Here is a 17,243-nt window from a genome sequence, read left to right on the forward strand (position 1 = left end):
GGCTAAATCCCTGCCAGCTCCTTTGTGATCTCTGTGCCATGAGTTTGAAGTGGCGGCCAAGTGTATGAGAACTGAAGCTCACAAACATGATAACACCCTTCACAGAAGCAGTAGGTGAGCTCCAGTAGAAAGCAGTGCCCTAATTCTGAGGACTGCTGCAAGTGCTTAGTCTGCAAAATGTGGTTTGGGTTGTTGCCTCTCTGGCAAGATGGGACTCGTGGTACCTGCTTGGAGTGTGCTTGGCCATGGAGCCTCTAACTTCATGTTTAAGTTAGAAATCTCTCAGTGTAAGTGAGTAGGACTCACTTGGTGTGCTGGCTTTGGCTGGGATAGAGTTAATTTTCCTCATAACAGCCTGTGTGGTGCTATGTTTTGGATTTGTGGTGAAAATAGCGTTGAAAACACACCAGTGTTGTAGCTGTTGCTGAGCATTCATCACACAGCCTCAAGGCATCTTCTGCTTCTCTCACTGCCCCACCAGTGAGCAGGCTGGGCAAGAGGCTGGGAGGGGACGCAGCCAGGACAGCTGATCCCAATTGAGCCAAGGGATATCCCACACTGTATGTTAAAAGCAATGAATATCTGGGGAAGAAGGAGGAAAGGGGGGACTTTTGGAATTACAGCTTTTGTCTTCCCAAGTCACCATTGTGTGTGATGGAGTGTTCCTGGAAATGGCTGAACCTGCTTGCTAAGGGGAAGTAGTGAATGAATCCCTTATTTTGCTTTGCTTGTGTGTGCAGCTTTGGCTTTACCTGTTGAACTGTCTTTATCATGACCCAAACGTTGTCTCACTTTTACCCTTCTGCATCTCTCCCCCATCCCACTGGCTGGGAGCAAGTGAGCGGCTGTGAGGGGCTGAGCTGCTGCCTGGGCTTAAACTTCAACACTTAGAAATCAGAGTTCAGAGTGAAGCATCCCTGTGCTTGGTGGCCCCAGGGAGACCATATTCTGTGTGGGCTGGAGACAGCAATTCACTGGTACATGCAGTTGCCTTTAGAAGAAGTTACACTGGTTTTCCTCTAGGAAATCTTTTGAGTTTGAGGACATCCAGGGCTTCCGCAACCGGATGGCAACCACCAAGTCCCACAGGCTTCAAGAAGAGACAAATGGCACTACAGGATCCAGGCTTGTCTACACACAGTCAGAAGACAACATCTATGAGGACATTATCTGTATGTGCCTGTGCTTCTGGGGGATGCACTCGCTTTATTTAAGGGTAGTAAATTTGTTGGGGAGGGAGGAATGAAGATGAGAATGTATTGAGGCCTTTTCCAGCTCTGTGACTTTTAAAGTCTTCCCCATCTGGGGTTCCTTGTTGATGTTAGTAACTGCATGTGAACAGCCTGATTTCAGGTGTCATGGAAGAGCTCTAGAATTGGCCTGTGCTAAACTGATTTATAAGCTCTTCATTTATATGCTTTGCTGGAGTGCTGCACAGAGATCAGTGTGAACACTGTCAAAATCAGCTGATTTGCAATAGAGCTACTTTCTCTGCAGTGTAGAAGTCTTTTGTTTTGCTGAATCCATGCACAGTTTGCCAAGTTGATGGTAGTGGGTTAGAAGGGTCTTTGAGTGGTAGGAACATAACCCATCTTCAACCAAGTCTCTCTCAGGCCCTGTTAAAGCTTGGCAGGCAACTGCACCTTATCTCTGCTTACATCCCTTGCAAGAGTGCAAGACTTGATCTCCTTTCCTAAGTCCCCTAAAGCCCAATGCTTTTCCAGGTCCTGCAAAAGAGAACCCATATGAAGATATCGGAGCACTGCCCTTACCCCTCTGGAAGGTCCCATCTGTCTGGAAGCTGCCACCCCCCCGGAGCACCAGTAGAGCTCCCAAGGTAGGATGAGGGGGTTAAGTTGTCATGTCTTTAGAGAAAGTCATCCTCACCAGCCCTGTTTGTGCTCTCCCCTGGCCCCACATTCCCTACTGCTACATCATTGTTTTACCTTGGGTTTTCTTGCTTGTTATTGATGCAAATGATAATGAGCAACCATGGCAATGGCAGTTGATTAAGCTGCTAAGGAGCAAAAGAATAGGAACAAGAGAGGGTTGATGAGATGCTTGAGTATGTGGGGTGGGATGGAGAGCTTGGTAGAGCAAGAGGCTGCAGGAAGTTTGCCATTTATAATCTGACTCCTTGGGCCAAAGGTTAATCCCATGCTTAACCATCTCTTCTGATGCTGTTTTCTAGCCTCCCCCAAAACCTCCCTTCCTCAGTCGCAAGACTCTTGAGCCAAAGCCCTCCCAGTCAAGTTTCCAAGGGAAAATGGTGAAGGACACAACCCTGCCTGTCACACTGTCTGAGTGGAAGCTGTTCCGAGCAGTAGAGGCTGCTAGCAGGAGAAAGAATTTGCCCTGGGTGAGATTTAAGCGTGAAACCTTACCTCTTGCATGGCATTTCACAATCTTGCTGCTTCTGTGGCACCTTCTAAGTGCTTTGTAAGTGGTCCTGGCAGGTGAATGCTTGTTGGCCCTGCTGTATGTGTGGACAAGTGGCCCTGCTCAAACCATTTCCCCTCCAGGTAGCAGGGCAGGTATGTGGGGATCAGAAACCAGTGTCAGTTCTAGCTGGGGCAGTGTTGGGTTTGTTGGCCAGCAATCTGGAAATGGAGTACTGGGTGCTTGCCTGGTGATCAGTGCTGTGAGTGGTGCTGTGTGTGAATGCGAGCTCTTCATTTAAGCCTTGTTGCTACTGCTTCCATGAAGCGTGGTGATGCTGTGTTTGTGCTGAATGTGGTGCAGGAATGAGATAAAGCTCTCTGGGAGCTGAAGGGCCAGCTCTGTACAATTGTATGTACATGTCTCCTGTTCTGATGACTTCTCAGACTGACCCTTACCTTCTTGCTCCAAGCCCTGGGTTGTTAGTGGCTGACAGTGTGGGGCTGCTGTGGGGAGCTGGTTGGGCCCTTGATTACTTGGCGTGTTGGCTTGGAGCTCCTGACTTGCCATCAGGAATATACCCTTGCAGCTGCTTCATCGTCTAAAGGTGAAGAGTGGCTTTTAGGGAGAAGCATGTTTCACAAAGCCTTCCTACCCCTCTGCTGCCTCTTCCTGCTTCCTCCTGCTTGTGTGCCATGTGCTTCTGAGGCTAGAGAAAGGCTTTTAATCCACCTTCACAATAGAGGACTCCATTGTACCTCTCATTAGATGTGTAGAATCTTTCTAGCTATCAGTATCAGTGACCAGCTCATGTGCCTCAGTGATAAAGCACACAATGTGCTCTAGAAGTTTAGCTGCAGGTATCACTGCAGTGCACTTTGTGCATAGGCCTCAAATTCCAGTTGTGGAAATGTTAACAACTTACTTTTGCCACAGAAAAATAACTGAACTTCTGCAGATCTTTATTTCTTGTGGAAATTGGGTGCATTTGCTCAAATTGCACTGGACCGCAAGGCAGAGCTGAAGAGCTGCACAACACTGTTCAAACATGAAGTGCTTCAGAATAACAAGCAACTTCTGTCTGATTTTGAATGAACTGTAGCCCTGGAAAATCAGGAAGAAGATGGTACTATTGTAGCAATGCTGTGATGGAGAGAATCCTCCATTTGGAGGGGGAAAATACAACATTCTCCAACAGCAAACCTGTTCCAGAAATCTGGTAGCAATTTTCTTACAGGAAGCACACTTGACTCTTTTTGCTCACAAGGAATTGAGCCAAGATTGCTCGAGAGGTTGAGGAAAAGGTTGGAGTGTAAGAAGAAAAAAAGCTGTTTTTTCTTAAGAAACACACAAACACACCCAACATCTCTCCCTGGTGACTCAGCTGCACAAAACCAGAGCACTCCCACAGAAATCCTTTAGGTAAGGCTGTAGAGGAGGGGGAAGAAATTAGGTTATACAGCAGGAGAGCTGCTTTCTGCTGTGGGCTGTTCTCCTCCTTGCAGCCTCCTCGTGCTGGGACTGGCTAATGCAGAAAATGGGGAGGAATAGATCTGAAAAGGAGAAGAGCCTAAACTTGGTTTGCTGAGCTAGGGATAAAGGATTGAGCTGAAAAACAGGTTCTCTTGCAGAAGATCTTCCTTTTTATGCAGCATTTGTGGTGACAAATGGCTGGGCCCCACCCTCCTACATTCAGTGGGAGCATTTAATGGATTCTTAACTTGAGACAAGAATGGACTTGACTTGCTCACTGCATTTCCCATAACTCTTTCTTTGACATACAGAACCAGAGCCACCTACAGCATCTATACCTGGCACCTGAGAGAAGAACCCAGGGAGGTAGTGACAGGAGTTAATGGAAAGCACTAGGACTTTGGACCAGATATGTGGTGTCCCTGTTCTGTCCCTCTGCCCTTCTTCACCTATGCAAAACAAAAATGCATAATCCTCCCATTTTAGCGACTACCCTGGGACAAGGACTGTGTTAGAGCAGCCTTGTTCTGAGCCTGATCTGTGCTTTGGAGAACTATCTGTAGCTGTCTGACATCCAACTGCACTTGAAAAGCAAGTGAGCAACCAACCAACCCTAAGCTACAATAAGACTGCTCTGCTTTTTCTGGGCTTGGAAAGAATTAGGATGCTTGAGAGCATGAATAGTTCAGAGTCCTTTGTAGTGGAGGGCTCAGAAGATGTTCTTGCAAGTGCCTTTGCAGTTGGCCTTACTAATAGAAAATGGAGATCTGATACCAGAATGCTTGTAGAGTTTGGTGTCAGCTCTGAGTTATGCTAACGGGAATCTCTCTCATAGTAGAAATTCTGTGTGGATTCACTATCCACTGAGCTGTGCTAGAAGTACTCTAGCAAGCAGTCTCTCAGCCTGGTAGGACTTGGGCAGCCTTTCCAAGTGTTGTGGTGCTAGATGATTACTGTTGAGCTGCAGTCCTGTTGGCACCTGGGAGCCCTTTTCTGGACCTCCACATTAACCTCTGCTTCTGCTTTGGATTTCAGCTGGTACTAAAAATACAGGAGATCTTTGATGCTAAGCGTGGAAAGAAGAGGGTGAAGTTGCTCAGTGCTGCTGGGAGAGAAGCACCTCCAGTGAAAGGTATAGTCTCCAGCACCATAAACCTCTTGAGTACCACAGCTCCTGCACATGCTGGGGTACTGCTGGCAGGCCCAGCACCACTACCTTCTACACCTCCTGCTGGGCTGACCCAACACTGCTAGCCCATGTCTTGCAGCTGTAATTGCTGAGCTTTCAGCACTGCTCAGATTGGGAACACTTGCTTTAATACTGGCACAAGTGGCAGATTCGCTGTGATCTGAGCCTGGGCCGCTGGTTAGAAGTGCTGTTTCAAAAAAACAGAACAAACCCCCAGGTTGGTTCACCTCTGACTACTCCACTCATTGCTTTTGTGCCTCTAAAGTGAGGCTCTTGTGTTCTCCTGATTTTTGTAGCCGTGGTATGGTCTTTATTTATAGTATATTCTATTCAGCAGCTCTGTTAACTTTTACTGTGGTATCAAATAGCCATTTGGTTTCTATTCTTTGTCTATGTTCAGCTGACCTGCAGGTGGTTTACTAGAAACAGCAACATGGCATCAGCTCTGCTGTAGCACATTGCCCACTCCCAGCCGTTCTTTGCTGCTGCTTTGAGCAGGATAGGTGGGCAGTCCTGAACGGTGCTGGTGTGATGAGTGTAAAGTTCTTTCTCTTGCCCAACTCTGGGTGTTGCCCATCTTCCTTCTGCATGGCTAATAAATGAAAACTCTGTTTCAGGTGAAACCAGTGGGAATGAAAGTGACACGGAAAATCAGCCAAAAAGTGAGTGAATCATGAGGGCTGGTCCCATCCCCATAGCACTACACATTTGGCTAAGGCTCTACTGGGATAAGCACACTGACTAGTCTTTGCTTCTCTCATGGCTTCTGCCAAGATAGAGAGAGGGAATATCTAAGCGGCAGCATGGCCAAAGCTGGGAGCTGTTGCTGTGGCAAATCAAGCTCTATTTCTCCCCTTCTCCTGAGGTTTAATGCCATTAATCCACCAGTCATCAGAATTGGATTCATTTTGGGGTTGGTAGAGTAACACTCAACTGTGTCTTGCAGGAGGTTGTCTCTGAATCACCTTTGCTGCTAGCACTTGAGGTTATTTTGCCCCTGCTTCCTTCCTGTGGTTGTGTTTTACATGTATATTGTTGTGAAATGCCCTTTCCTTGGGGGAGAAATCCCTTGGCTATTTGTCTGGCTCCACAGTCCTGAGTTTGATCATAGGCCCAAACTACAGACTCAAAATCTATACTTTCAGATGTTTCATTTGCTTAGAGGGGAGCATAGATGAGGTCTTAACTTGGAGTCAGTAGTGAAGTTCCACTGTTTTGTATTGAGAGTAATGTGAAGAGTCTCTGCAGAAATACAGTGACTGAGTCACTGCCTGATTTCAGAGGTGTCCACAATGTGTCACGGTGCCTGGGCCACAGGAATTTCTTACATCAGGGTGCTGTGCCTGTGCTTGTGAGTTGGTACTGCCTGTCAGGACATCCCAGCCTGGAGGTTTCTTGGCCAGGAAACTGACTCTGCCTCTCTTGATGCCCATGCTGCTTTAGTCCTGCATGCCTGAGGCCTGGCAGTTATTGAACTGGTGAAGCTGGACTTCCCTCATCCTTAGCACGGCCTGCAGCTGTGAGATGTGTGGAAAGAGCAGGAGAATGCTAGCTATCAGCCAAGAAGGGTTGGAACTGGATGATCTTAAGGTCCTTTCCAACCCAAACCATTCTGTGATTCTAAGAGGAATTTGTAGAGCTGCTGCAAGGCCAGTGCTCCCCTGTCTGGAAGAGTTCTGTGCTTGAGGAGCTGATGCACAGTCCCAAGTCCCATAGAGTGCAGCAGTGATGTTAGGCAAATCCACCCATCTCTCTTCCCCCTTCTAAAGGTAGTGATAGGTCCTCTTCTGTGACCTATAGGTGCTTGGCAGTGGTAGCCACAGCCTGGTTTGGGGTTTATTCCTTTCTTCAGGTCGACACAGGTGCCTGCTAAGGTCAACCTCCAAGAGGAACCCACACTACCAGACTTTGGAGAGGGATCTGATAGAGCTTCAGGAGCAGCAGCTGTTTGAGCTGTTTGTGGTGGTGTCACTGCACAAGAAGGCCTCTGAGATGACCTACACGCCACAAATCATACAGCAGTTTCCCAGCAAGGTAGGAGCTGCATAGAAACCTGCCCAAAACACACTCAGCAGCTCTTTGTTTCCTCTCATGGTGTGTATCCCTTCCCAAACTCTTCACTAGTAAAGCAGGCCACTGGTTAGGAAACAGGCATGGAATATGAAGCACTTTGCTCTTTTACAGACAAAGTACAGTGTTTTGTTGAGTTACTTTACATGGGACAGTCTGTCATGTTGGGATTGTGCAGGAAACATTGGCCAGGAATTGTGGAGGTGTTCTGATTTGTCTCCCTTGTAAAAATAGCCTTGCTTCCAAGTAATCAGCTTGTCACCCTCTTCTTTGGGCTGTGTGCCCAAGGACATCAGTGCTTTGGTACAGCTGTTACTCTGACAATGCTGTGCTGTTTTCCAAACTGCTTCTTCATGCTGTCACAGCTTGGGACACTGGAATAACCTGGATGCGCTGACGGAGTGTGCAGTATCTATAATCAGCTTTGTGCAATAAACTTTCAACTTCTCAGAGCCATTTCCCACTTAAATATGATCTCTCTTAAAATCCTTCCTTTTGCCCCTTTTGGGCAGTTTTGAGCCTGGAAAGTTGTCCTGTAGTCTTTGAGAGGTTTGGCTTGAGCCCTCACATGGTAACTGGGACATAGGATTCAGATACACTGTTTTCACAGTTGAGTGATCAGCACATCACAAGCTTCATATCTCCTAGGAATAGAACTGAGGCAAGCTGACACAGCCATCATGTGGGCGGATCAGTACTAGCTTTATTCCCAAGTAAACTTGGCCATGCTTGTAAATCCTTACTCACTTCTTACCAAGACTTCTTGCCAGGTGGGTAATTTTACAAAGGTCCAATCAGCAGGAAGGATCCAAGAGGGAACTGGAAATCTGCTACAGGCAGAATATGTTCTCCTATACTTGGGCATTACCCATCTGATAGTTCAGCATCAGGAAGTGTCAGGAATACACTGTCTCCCACTGTTTTAAATGCTGAAGCTGTGCACCACACTTAAGTGACTTCAAAAGCATGTATTACTCCTCCAGACTGAACATCCCTTCAGACAGTCAAAGGATACTGAAGAGAGGCTAAAGGTCATTCCCAAATTCTGCTTTCCAGATCCCAAAGACTGGTTTCCTGCATCAGACCTTAAAAGGTAAAGACTTGGTTTTAAATACTCATGCCTGAAACAGGTAATGCTGAAAGCTTAGGTAGGTGCCAGTGTGCTGGACCAGAGGAACTGCAGAGCAAGTTAAAATGGGAAAGGCTGTATCCCTGACGCCGGTGGTAGGGGAAGTTTCTACCTGAGCCCCTGCTTTCCTGCAAGAGGGAAGTTTGTAATGTCTGTTCAAGGCCCAAGTGCTTCTGCTGTTCCTTGGCAGAACAGAGAAGCAGCTGGGAAGGAAGAGAGCCGTAGTAGTTCAATGGGAGTCCAGAGGCTGCAGGTTTCTACACTGAATAGAAATCAAAGCAGCTTGCTAACCACAGCAGGGGGTCTTCAGCATGACCAGAAAGAAAATGGCTTGTAGTCTGTGAGCTTTGTCAGTCTGTGACCTGGCTGGTGAATTCAACCCTCACTGTTCTTTGGTTCCCCAGTGAAACATTTTCTTTCGTGCTGACGGGAGAGGATGGCAGCCGCTGGTTTGGGTACTGCAAGAAGCTCCTGGTAAGCATCTGTGTGTTGGGTTGAGGGTAAACAATGCATTGATAAATGCACAGTTAAGTGCATGATGTGACTCAGCAGTCATTTCCCATGGGAGTTACATAGTACCTGTGCTGCTGATGTTACCAGCCCTTTGAATGAGTAAAGGAGGGATCACAATGATGCCCCTGTAGAGTGAAATGGGCTCTGGGCTTGAAAGACAGCTCCTGGAACTCAACATTCCTCAGGAATCTTAAGTCAGAAGTATAAAGGGAACTCCAGCAGAAGGAATTGTGTGAATCAGCTGCAGTGTAGGTGCTAGGGTGCCTTATTGCATCCCTGTTCTCACCTGTTCCTGTTGTCTTTCAGCCAGAAGGGAAAGGGAAGCGCCTTCCTGAGGTGTACTGCATTGTTAGCCGTCTGGGCTGCTTCAACCTCTTCTCCAAGGTGAAGTGGGGAGAACCTGTTACTTCGTATTGGACTTGAGTCTCTGACAACCTGCAAGCCCCAGAAAGTAACTGGGTGCTTCTGTCTGGTGTAGAACTGCTTAGTGATCGTGGTGCTTCCTAACTGCCTTTGCTTTGACAGGGCAGATAAAATGATGCTAGTGCTGAGACTTGTCAGCTGATACACAGATAACTATTCCTTCATTCAAATTACTGTCAGGAAGTGGCTCCTCATCAGCCTCATAAGACTGGTGCCCTTCATCTTCTTCTTCCATGACTTGGAAATGGAAAATCAGTTGGGGGGTGAGGTGGTGGGAATCTCAGCTTGTTTTTCCTGTCACTATGAGGAGAGTAGATAAAGAAGGCTGGGAAAGGCCACTGCAGGTGAAGAGCTGCTGTTGAACAAGAATAGCAGGAGGCAAGCTTATGATAGGAAAAAAAAGCTCATTTCTAATCATTGGAGCACAGAGTTTCTAGAAGAGTGTTTCAGAAAGATTACTGGGGAGGAGGTTGGGGTGTTGCCCTTCTTAGTCCTCTAACTACTTGTGATAATTCAGTTGCCACGTACAAGACATTTCCTTACAGTAGCAAGAGACTGGATTTGAGATTGGAGAGTTGTACTCACAGGTATCTATTCCCATTTGATTGCTCAGACTTTTGAGGGAAGCTTTCACAGGGATACCAAGCGAGGGAGGAAAGGGCTGTGAGTCTGTTTTAGAGCCTTAACATGTAGCTATGGCATGGGATACTCTAGCAGAGGCTGGTATCTCCTCTGGCCTCAGCAAGCCATTAGACCAATGTCTAATGTATTTTCTTGCAGATTTTAGATGAAGTGGAGAAGAGGAGAGAGATGTCCCCAGCCTTGGTGTACCCATTCATGCGCAGTGTCATGGAGGCACCTTTCCCTGCTCCTGGACGCACAATTACTGTGAGGAGTTTCCTGCCAGGAGCAGGAAATGAGGTAGTGGAAACCAGAAGCAGCTTTGCTGTGCTGGGGCACAGCAGCACTTTGCAAACTGACCTGTGGAGAGATGCTGCCTGTAAAAAATCAGTCTGCAGATCATAGAATTGTGGAATGGTTTGGGTTGGAAAGGACCTCAAGATCATCCAGTCCCAGCTCCCTACCATGGGCAGGGACATCTCACACTAGACCATACCATCCAAGACCTGTCCAGCCTGACCTTGAACACTGCAGGGATGGGGAATTCGCCATTTCTCTGGACACCCTGTGCCAGTGCCTCAGCACCCTCACAAGAGCTTCTGCCTTAGGTCTAACCTAAATCTCCCCTGTTTCAGTTTGAGTCCATCAGCTCTTGTCCTACCACTCCAGTCCCTGATGAAGAGTCCCTCTCCCGCATCCCTGTAGGCCCCCTTCAGACACTGGAAGCTGCTCTGATGTCTCCACGCAGCTTCTCTGCTCCAGGCTGAACAGCCCCAATGTTCTCAGCCTGGCTCCATACAGGAGCTGCTCCAGCCCCTGAGCATCCTCATGGCCTCCTCTGGATTTGCTCCAACAGTTCCATGTCCTTATGTTGGGGACACCAGAACTGCACACGGTGCTGCAAGTGGGGATAATGTCTAAGTCCAAAGAGAGGCTGTCACAGAAACCCTGTTGAATCATCTACCGTAGAAGTGATTTCCTGCTTTCTAAGGCAGCTCTGTCTGGGAGTCCTCTGGGCAGTTGGAGTGTCCAGGCCACAGGGTTCCACCTGCAGGGAGCACCCATTCCATGTTCTAGCCAGGCTTCCCCTCCTCTGGCCTGGCTCTGTGGTGGCTTTTCTCCCCCAGTGCTCTGTATCTCTGTTTGCCTGTAGGTGCTGGAGCTCTGCCGCCCGCTGGATTCCCGACTGGAACACGTTGACTTCGAATGCCTCTTCAAGTGTCTCAGTGTGTCTCATGCAATTCGGGTCTTCGCCTCTCTCCTGCTGGAAAGGAGGGTGATCTTTGTTGCTGACAACTTAAGGTAAAAACAGAGTCTGAGTGACTGCTTCTGAGGGACACTGTTTTCTTCTGCACTGGGGCTGTTTTCATGTGCAAGCTTGTCTGACTTGTAAGTAGTGACATTTATAGGCTTTTGCAGACTTTTCACACAACATGTGCATGCTTGGAATTTGGAGTATACTATTTACCCAAGGTAGAAGATAAAGGAATGTTTCCTTTACCTCTTTAGTCTGGGTTGATGCTATTCTTAGCTCCTCAGAATTGCCTTTAAAAGTGGATGCATGGGGCTTGTGTTGATGTGTAAATGTGTGTGAGTTATGTTCCCCTGAGCATTTCTAACCTGTGTCTGCAGCCAGGTACTGAAGAAGTTGACAATCAACTCTGTGCTTCTCTTATCTTTCTAGCATTCTGTCTAAATGTGGCCATGCTGCAGTTGCAACGCTTTATCCCTTCACTTGGCAACACACCTACATACCAGTCCTGCCAACTTCTATGATTGATATTGTGTGCTCTCCGACCCCATTCCTCATTGGCATTCTCTCCTGCTCGTTACCACAGCTCCAGGACCTGCCCATAGAAGAGGTGAGAATTGGGTGAAGCACAGTATAGGGCCAGTGGCAGTGGTATGAGCTGACCTCTGGAATAATCTCTGTGGGTTTGTCTTAATATAAACTCTCAGACTTTGCTGAGGTTGGTGAACTGGCCAGGTACATATTAGGGTGTCCCACTGGTATCAAGGATCAATACTATTCACTGTCCTTATGGACAGGCTGCAGTTTATGTTGGGTGTGTAACATCCTCTGGCACTCAGAAAGAAAAGGGTGTTTTTCTGTACAGCAGCATACCTGGTTATAAGAGTCTGTGTGTTTTGTGCATCCTTCCCCAGGTGCTGATCGTTGATCTTTGTGCCGACAAGTTCTTGCAAGAGGTGAGTGAAATAACAGAAGCAGTCACTCAGGGTTATATGCCAGGAAAAGGCACCAGTGAAAGAAAATGAGAACAAGACCTCAGCAAAAGCTGGTATTCGTATAGAAGCTCCAGTGGCTGAAGAAGTATCTTGCATTCCTTTCTGACCAACAGAGAAGGGAACAGGCTTACAAATCCTTGTTGCAAGACTGAAGTTGCATGAGGTGCAGAGCTCTGTGAAGCTGAAGATGCTGCTTATCTGAGCCTGATTTCAACAGTGATAATGAGTGGGTTCATTATGTGAAGTGGACCACTAAGGCTCTTTGCTGCTTTCTGTCTGGCTGTGTACATGTTCTCCTCTCTCATCTGTCTGGGGTGGGTTTCCTTTGGCTGGTTGTTTTTTCTCCCCAGGGTTATAGTTGAGGAGACAGATCATCATCACAGTTCACTTGTGGTTCTCCTCTGAACTTCACCTCATGTGCTTCTACATCACAAGCTGTTGTAAATGTATGGGAGTGTTACTAGTTCAGGAGGGTATTTGCATCTCCTTTTCCTTACCTTACTGTTCTGTTTTGCATTGCAGCCTGCAACTGGAGAAAGGTATTAAAGGTTTTGGGTTATTTTCTGTTGATTTTGTGTGTTTTATCACTGGTATCGTAAACGTGAGTCTTTGTCATAGATATAGCGTACACTGTTGTGCGCGTGACTCCAACAGAATGTGGAGGATCTAGTGGGAGGGTGCTGAGCAAATGGTTTTCATTTCTGTGGCTGCAAGACAAATGTGTGTTCTCCACCAAGACAAACCATATCACAGAGTAACTTCCCTCAAGCTGTTTTAGCCATGTTACGAGTATTTCTCATCAGTTCACCATAAGCAGGTTCTCAGCATGGCCTTTTTTCTCTTTAGGTATCAGATGAAGATGAGATCCTACCCCATAAACTTCAGGCTGCTCTTGTCCAAGTCTTGGAAGAACGAAGTGAAATCTTGTCTCATCAGCAGAGTGACACACAAGGTACTTGTGCAGACAAGTGTTTTCACATTAGCAAATCTCCACAGCTCTGATGGGGAAAATGAGAGGAAATACAGTTTAGAAAAGTATTTTCCTGTGACCCGTCAGCGTGTGCTTGAGCCCAGAACACCCCTGTGTGCTGGGCTGTACCCGCAGAGCGTGAGCAGCAGCTCAGGGAGGGGATTCTGCCCCTCTGCTGCACTATGGGGAGGCCCCTCCTGCAGTCCTGATCCAGTGCTGGGGCAACAGTACCAGAGGGACGTGAAACCTGAGCTGAGGCTTCCTTGGTATCAAACACGCATCTGGGATTTTATGTCTGAGACAGCCTCAAAAGTAACTGCTGCTCCTCTTGCAGAAGAGGAAGGACCGAAGTGATGAATGTGCAGTGAAAGGTCCCCTCTGTCCTCCTCGCAGGTGAAGTGCCCCTGAATTCCCTGGTCTCTGAGGCTTTTGTGCAGTTCTTTGTGGAGATCGTTGGACACTATTCCCTGCACATGAACGTCACAGAGAGAGGGGAGCGTGTGTTCCAGCGGGAGCTGTTCCGCAAGTCTCACGTCTCGCGCAATGTGCGGCACTTCCTGCATTTCTTCATGGAAACACAGATGTTTGCAGGCTTCATCCAGGACCGAGAGCTGAGAAAGAACCCAGTCAAAGGTGAGGCTGGATCTTGCTTTCTGGTTTTAGATTCACTTTCAGAGTATCATGTCAGGTGACTTTAACTCTTAGGACACCTTTTCTCCTGGCGTGTTATCCCATTGGCATTTTGGTGCCAGTGGTAGCTTCGGCCCTTCTAATCAAGGGCTGAAGCAAGGGATTTTTACGTCTCTCCTCTCATCCTGTAGCCTACATCATACCTGTGATTTCCTTTTTGTAACCTCCTTGTTGATGACACAAGCTGTCACATGCTAAAAGATGGATTAGCTCTGTTTCTAGTGTTTCTATTTTTTCTCTTTTAGGCCTGTTTGAGGTCCGTGCTTTGGAGTATTTGGAGAGTATTCCAGGGACTGAACCGACTGGAATGAACAGAATCCTTCGCAGTCTCGGTAAAGGGACACCCTCGCTTATTGTTCATTTGTCTTTATTTAAATGAATCATAGAATCCCAGACTGGTTTGGTTTGGAAAGGACCTTAAGATCATCCAGTTCCAACCCACGGCCACCGGCAGGGATGCCTCACCCTAGCCCATGTTACTCAAGGCTCTGTTTACCACTTCTTTGGGTAACCTGTGCCAGCGCCTCACCATCCTCACACCCAAGACTTTTGCTCTTGACCACATAACTGCATGGCAAAGAGAGCAGAGCCTCTTCGTTGCAGTGTGCCCTGTGTTGTTTTCAGTTGCCCCTTCAGCGATGCTGAGTACTTGGTGTCTCTTTCTTCTCCATAGGCAGTAAAATGAAGTTTCTCCAGAAGAGATGAGCGGGCGCTGCTGCTGCTGCTGCTGCTGCGGGCCAGCGGCGGGCCGCGAGTGCCACCTGCCCTGCGGCCGGAGCCGGTCTCCTGTGCGGCTGCAGGAGGGCTGGGCCCGGCTGCGGCTCCTGCCCTATTAAACCCTCAGTTCCGTGTTACCGAACCAGCCCATGCCTCTGTTCCTGCCGCGCTGCGATGGGGCGGGGCTAGGACCGGGGCGGGGCTAGGACCGGGGCGGGGCTAGGACCGGGGCGGGGCTAGGACCGGGGCGGGGCTAGGACCGGGGCGGGGTCTCGGGGCGGAGGGCGGGGCCGGGCCGCGAGGGGCGGGGCCGCGCGTGCTGCGCGGTGCCGTAGCTGAGGCGGGGTGCGCAGGCGCAGTGCGGGCCCGGGCGCACCATGGCGGGCCCGGGGCTGGTAGCGGGGGACGTTGTGGTGGACGCGCTGCCCTACTTCGACCAGGGCTATGAGGCGCCGGGCGTCAGGGAGGCGGTGAGTGTGCGCCGGGCCGGGCCGGGCCGGGCCGGGTTGGGCCGGGAGCAGAGGTGCCTGAGGCCTTGTGTGCGCTAGGCCGCGGCGCTCGTGGAGGAGGAGACGCGGCGGTACCGGCCCACCAAGAACTACCTCAGCTACCTGCCGGCGCACGACTTCAGCGCCTTCGAGGTGAGCTGCCCCGAGCTCCCCCTTTTCCTGCCCTTTCCCCGGGCAGGGCTCCACCCGCAGCCTCACCCGCGCCTTTCCGCAGACCGAGATCATGCGGAACGAGTTCGAGCGCCTGGCGGCCCGGCAGCCCCTGGAGCTGCTCAGCATGAAGAGGTAAACGGGGCGGCGCAAGGCCCGGGGACACCGGCCTGAGAGCGGAGCCTTCCGCGCCCCGTGCTGAGGCGGGCGGGCTGTTGCAGGTACGAGCTGCCGGCGCCGTCCTCCGGGCAGAAGAACGACATCACGGCGTGGCAGGAGTGCGTGAACAACTCCATGGCGCAGCTGGAGCACCAGGCCGTGCGCATCGAGAACCTGGAGCTCATGTCGCAGCACGGCTGTAATGCCTGGAAGGTGTACAACGAGTAAGGCTTTGCGGGACCTCGCTGAACTTCTGCCTTCAGCTTCTGTGTGGTTGAGGTGTTTCCCTGTGTAAACAGTGGGGATCTTCAGAACATATCGTAAAATCCTGGACATGTTTGGGTTGCTCATCCAGTTCCAGCCCCCTGCCATAGACAGGGACACCTTCTCCTAGAGCAGGTCCAAGTCCTGTCCAGCCTGGCCTTGAACACTGCCAGGGATGGGGTAGCCACAATCACAGGTTCTGGACATACTCCTGCAGGGCCACATCTTTCTTATGTTGGGGGCCCCAAGGAGTGAGCAGCACAGACTGCACTGAGAACAAGTTGTCTGGTGTTTGCATTGAGGTGGCTTTTTGTGTCTTAAATGGATCAGATTCAGCAATTATATGTGTTCCTAACACTTTGCTTCCATTCTGCTCTTAGACGTCTGGTTCATATGATAGAACAAGCCCAGAAAGAGCTTCAGAAGTTGAGGTGAGTAATTTTTTTTACATTTTTCAGAGTTAAGTTGGAAGGAAAGTGAGCTCCTTCCCCCAGGCTGATCAAGGCTTGTGTGTGTGCTGCTGCCATGGTCACAGGAAAAAAGACCCGGTAACAACAGTAATTAACAGATCTGATCCTGCCGTCCTCAAGCAGTGGGTTTGAATCTTGGAAGTTTTGCTTGTAGTACAGCGGAGGTTTTGTGTCTGTGGTTTTGTTGGTTTTATCTATGTCTGTCGAGAGTTCTGTACTGGGATTTGTTCATCTGTCTGTTGCAGTTACAGCCCTGGCTACATGAGTGTTTTATGATAGTACTTCTAGAGATCAGGTGTATTTTGAAATTAGAAACTACAGCTTGTAAAGAAAGGAGATAAAAAGAAATCGATATTTTTTTCTCCCCAGGAAAAACATTCAGGATCTGAACTGGCAACGAAAGAACATGCAACTCACAGCTGGGGCCAAGCTCCGAGAAATGGAATCCACGTGAGTATTTCAAGTTCTCTGTTAAACCTTTCACAAGTAAAGCTTCTGCCTGGAGTTCTTCCATGCAGAGCATCTATGATCTTTCCGTACTGTTGTGGGATGTTACCATGGGAAAACTGCTTGTTGCTTTGCACAAAGGGTTTGTAATTCAGATCTATGTAAGAGTTACTACAGCTGAGTGAATTGGTGAGCAACAGATGTGGAAGGAGGGTACATCAGCTCCTTGAGAGTGCCTGAACTGTTTTTTAAACTCCTTAAATACTGGCAGTCAGTGGGTTTGATTCTAGTAAATCTACATACAAAATCTTGACAGGGTTAAAACCTACATTTTCTCACTTTGGTTGTTCAATGCACCATTGCTACTGACGAATATTTATCATGTGTTAAGAAAAACACTGCATTATTCCATGTCTTTGTGCTTTTTGGAGCAATAATTGTCTCCTTTATTTTAAAGCAGAGGATGGTTACATAAAACTTAAAGGCTTTTCTTTTCCCTTCCAGATGGGTGTCTCTTGTCAGTAAAAACTATGAGATTGAACGAACCATTGTGCAGCTGGAAAATGAAATCTCACAAATCAAACAGCAGCATGGCGAGGCAAACAAGGAGAACATCCAGCAAGACTTCCAGTGACTTCACCCTTGGCGTGTCACTGTAGCATGCGTTAACACAAAAACCTTTGGAGATGCTGTGTCTTTGTAGACAGCTCGAGTTGGAGTTGTGTGATGTTCATTGTTTCTTTTGTTTTCATTTCTAGGACTCAGAATGCTCTGTTCAAATGTGTTATGTGCATAGTTAAATGTATTTTAATTGGTTTGTGAA

The 17,243-nt window shown here is 48.5% G+C and overlaps 2 protein-coding genes across 6 annotated transcripts in view; both read left to right on the top strand.

Annotated features, from left to right (window-relative positions):
* Positions 1-14,567, top strand: part of DENND2C (DENN domain containing 2C) — a 25,703-nt gene extending 11,136 nt beyond the window's left edge. For all 5 annotated transcript variants that reach the window (XM_034069754.1, XM_034069755.1, XM_031054678.2 and 2 more), the window contains 17 exons: positions 1,024-1,172; positions 1,725-1,837; positions 2,192-2,359; positions 4,888-4,984; positions 5,659-5,703; positions 6,894-7,075; positions 8,095-8,204; positions 8,645-8,714; positions 9,060-9,137; positions 9,957-10,097; positions 10,951-11,099; positions 11,482-11,659; positions 11,964-12,005; positions 12,891-12,996; positions 13,408-13,647; positions 13,950-14,036; positions 14,378-14,567. In XM_034069754.1, the coding sequence (XP_033925645.1) occupies positions 1,024-1,172; positions 1,725-1,837; positions 2,192-2,359; positions 4,888-4,984; positions 5,659-5,703; positions 6,894-7,075; positions 8,095-8,204; positions 8,645-8,714; positions 9,060-9,137; positions 9,957-10,097; positions 10,951-11,099; positions 11,482-11,659; positions 11,964-12,005; positions 12,891-12,996; positions 13,408-13,647; positions 13,950-14,036; positions 14,378-14,409 (1,987 nt within the window). In that variant the 3' untranslated portion in view covers positions 14,410-14,567. The remainder of the gene's footprint in view (positions 1-1,023; positions 1,173-1,724; positions 1,838-2,191; positions 2,360-4,887; positions 4,985-5,658; positions 5,704-6,893; positions 7,076-8,094; positions 8,205-8,644; positions 8,715-9,059; positions 9,138-9,956; positions 10,098-10,950; positions 11,100-11,481; positions 11,660-11,963; positions 12,006-12,890; positions 12,997-13,407; positions 13,648-13,949; positions 14,037-14,377) is intronic.
* Positions 14,568-14,757: 190 nt separating this feature from the next.
* On the top strand, positions 14,758-17,243 carry BCAS2 (BCAS2 pre-mRNA processing factor). The gene is made up of 7 exons (XM_034069965.1): positions 14,758-14,891; positions 14,970-15,062; positions 15,145-15,215; positions 15,302-15,463; positions 15,884-15,934; positions 16,343-16,423; positions 16,925-17,243. The coding sequence occupies exons 1-7, from the start codon at positions 14,799-14,801 to the stop codon at positions 17,052-17,054; spliced, it is 681 nt and encodes a 226-aa protein (XP_033925856.1). The 5' UTR covers positions 14,758-14,798; the 3' UTR covers positions 17,055-17,243.

Source organism: Melopsittacus undulatus, chromosome 16 (assembly GCF_012275295.1).
Source record: "Melopsittacus undulatus isolate bMelUnd1 chromosome 16, bMelUnd1.mat.Z, whole genome shotgun sequence".
NCBI lineage: Eukaryota > Metazoa > Chordata > Aves > Psittaciformes > Psittaculidae > Melopsittacus > Melopsittacus undulatus.

Excerpts from the sequence above, each read along its gene's own strand:
- BCAS2 (XM_034069965.1), top strand. The coding sequence starts at position 14,799 with ATGGCGGGCCCGGGGCTGGTAGCGGGGGACGTTGTGGTGGACGCGCTG. Across the intron at positions 15,935-16,342 it reads AAAGAGCTTCAGAAGTTGAG|GAAAAACATTCAGGATCTGA; the intron begins GTGAGTAATTTT and ends TTTTCTCCCCAG. Across the intron at positions 16,424-16,924 it reads CTCCGAGAAATGGAATCCAC|ATGGGTGTCTCTTGTCAGTA; the intron begins GTGAGTATTTCA and ends TTTCCCTTCCAG.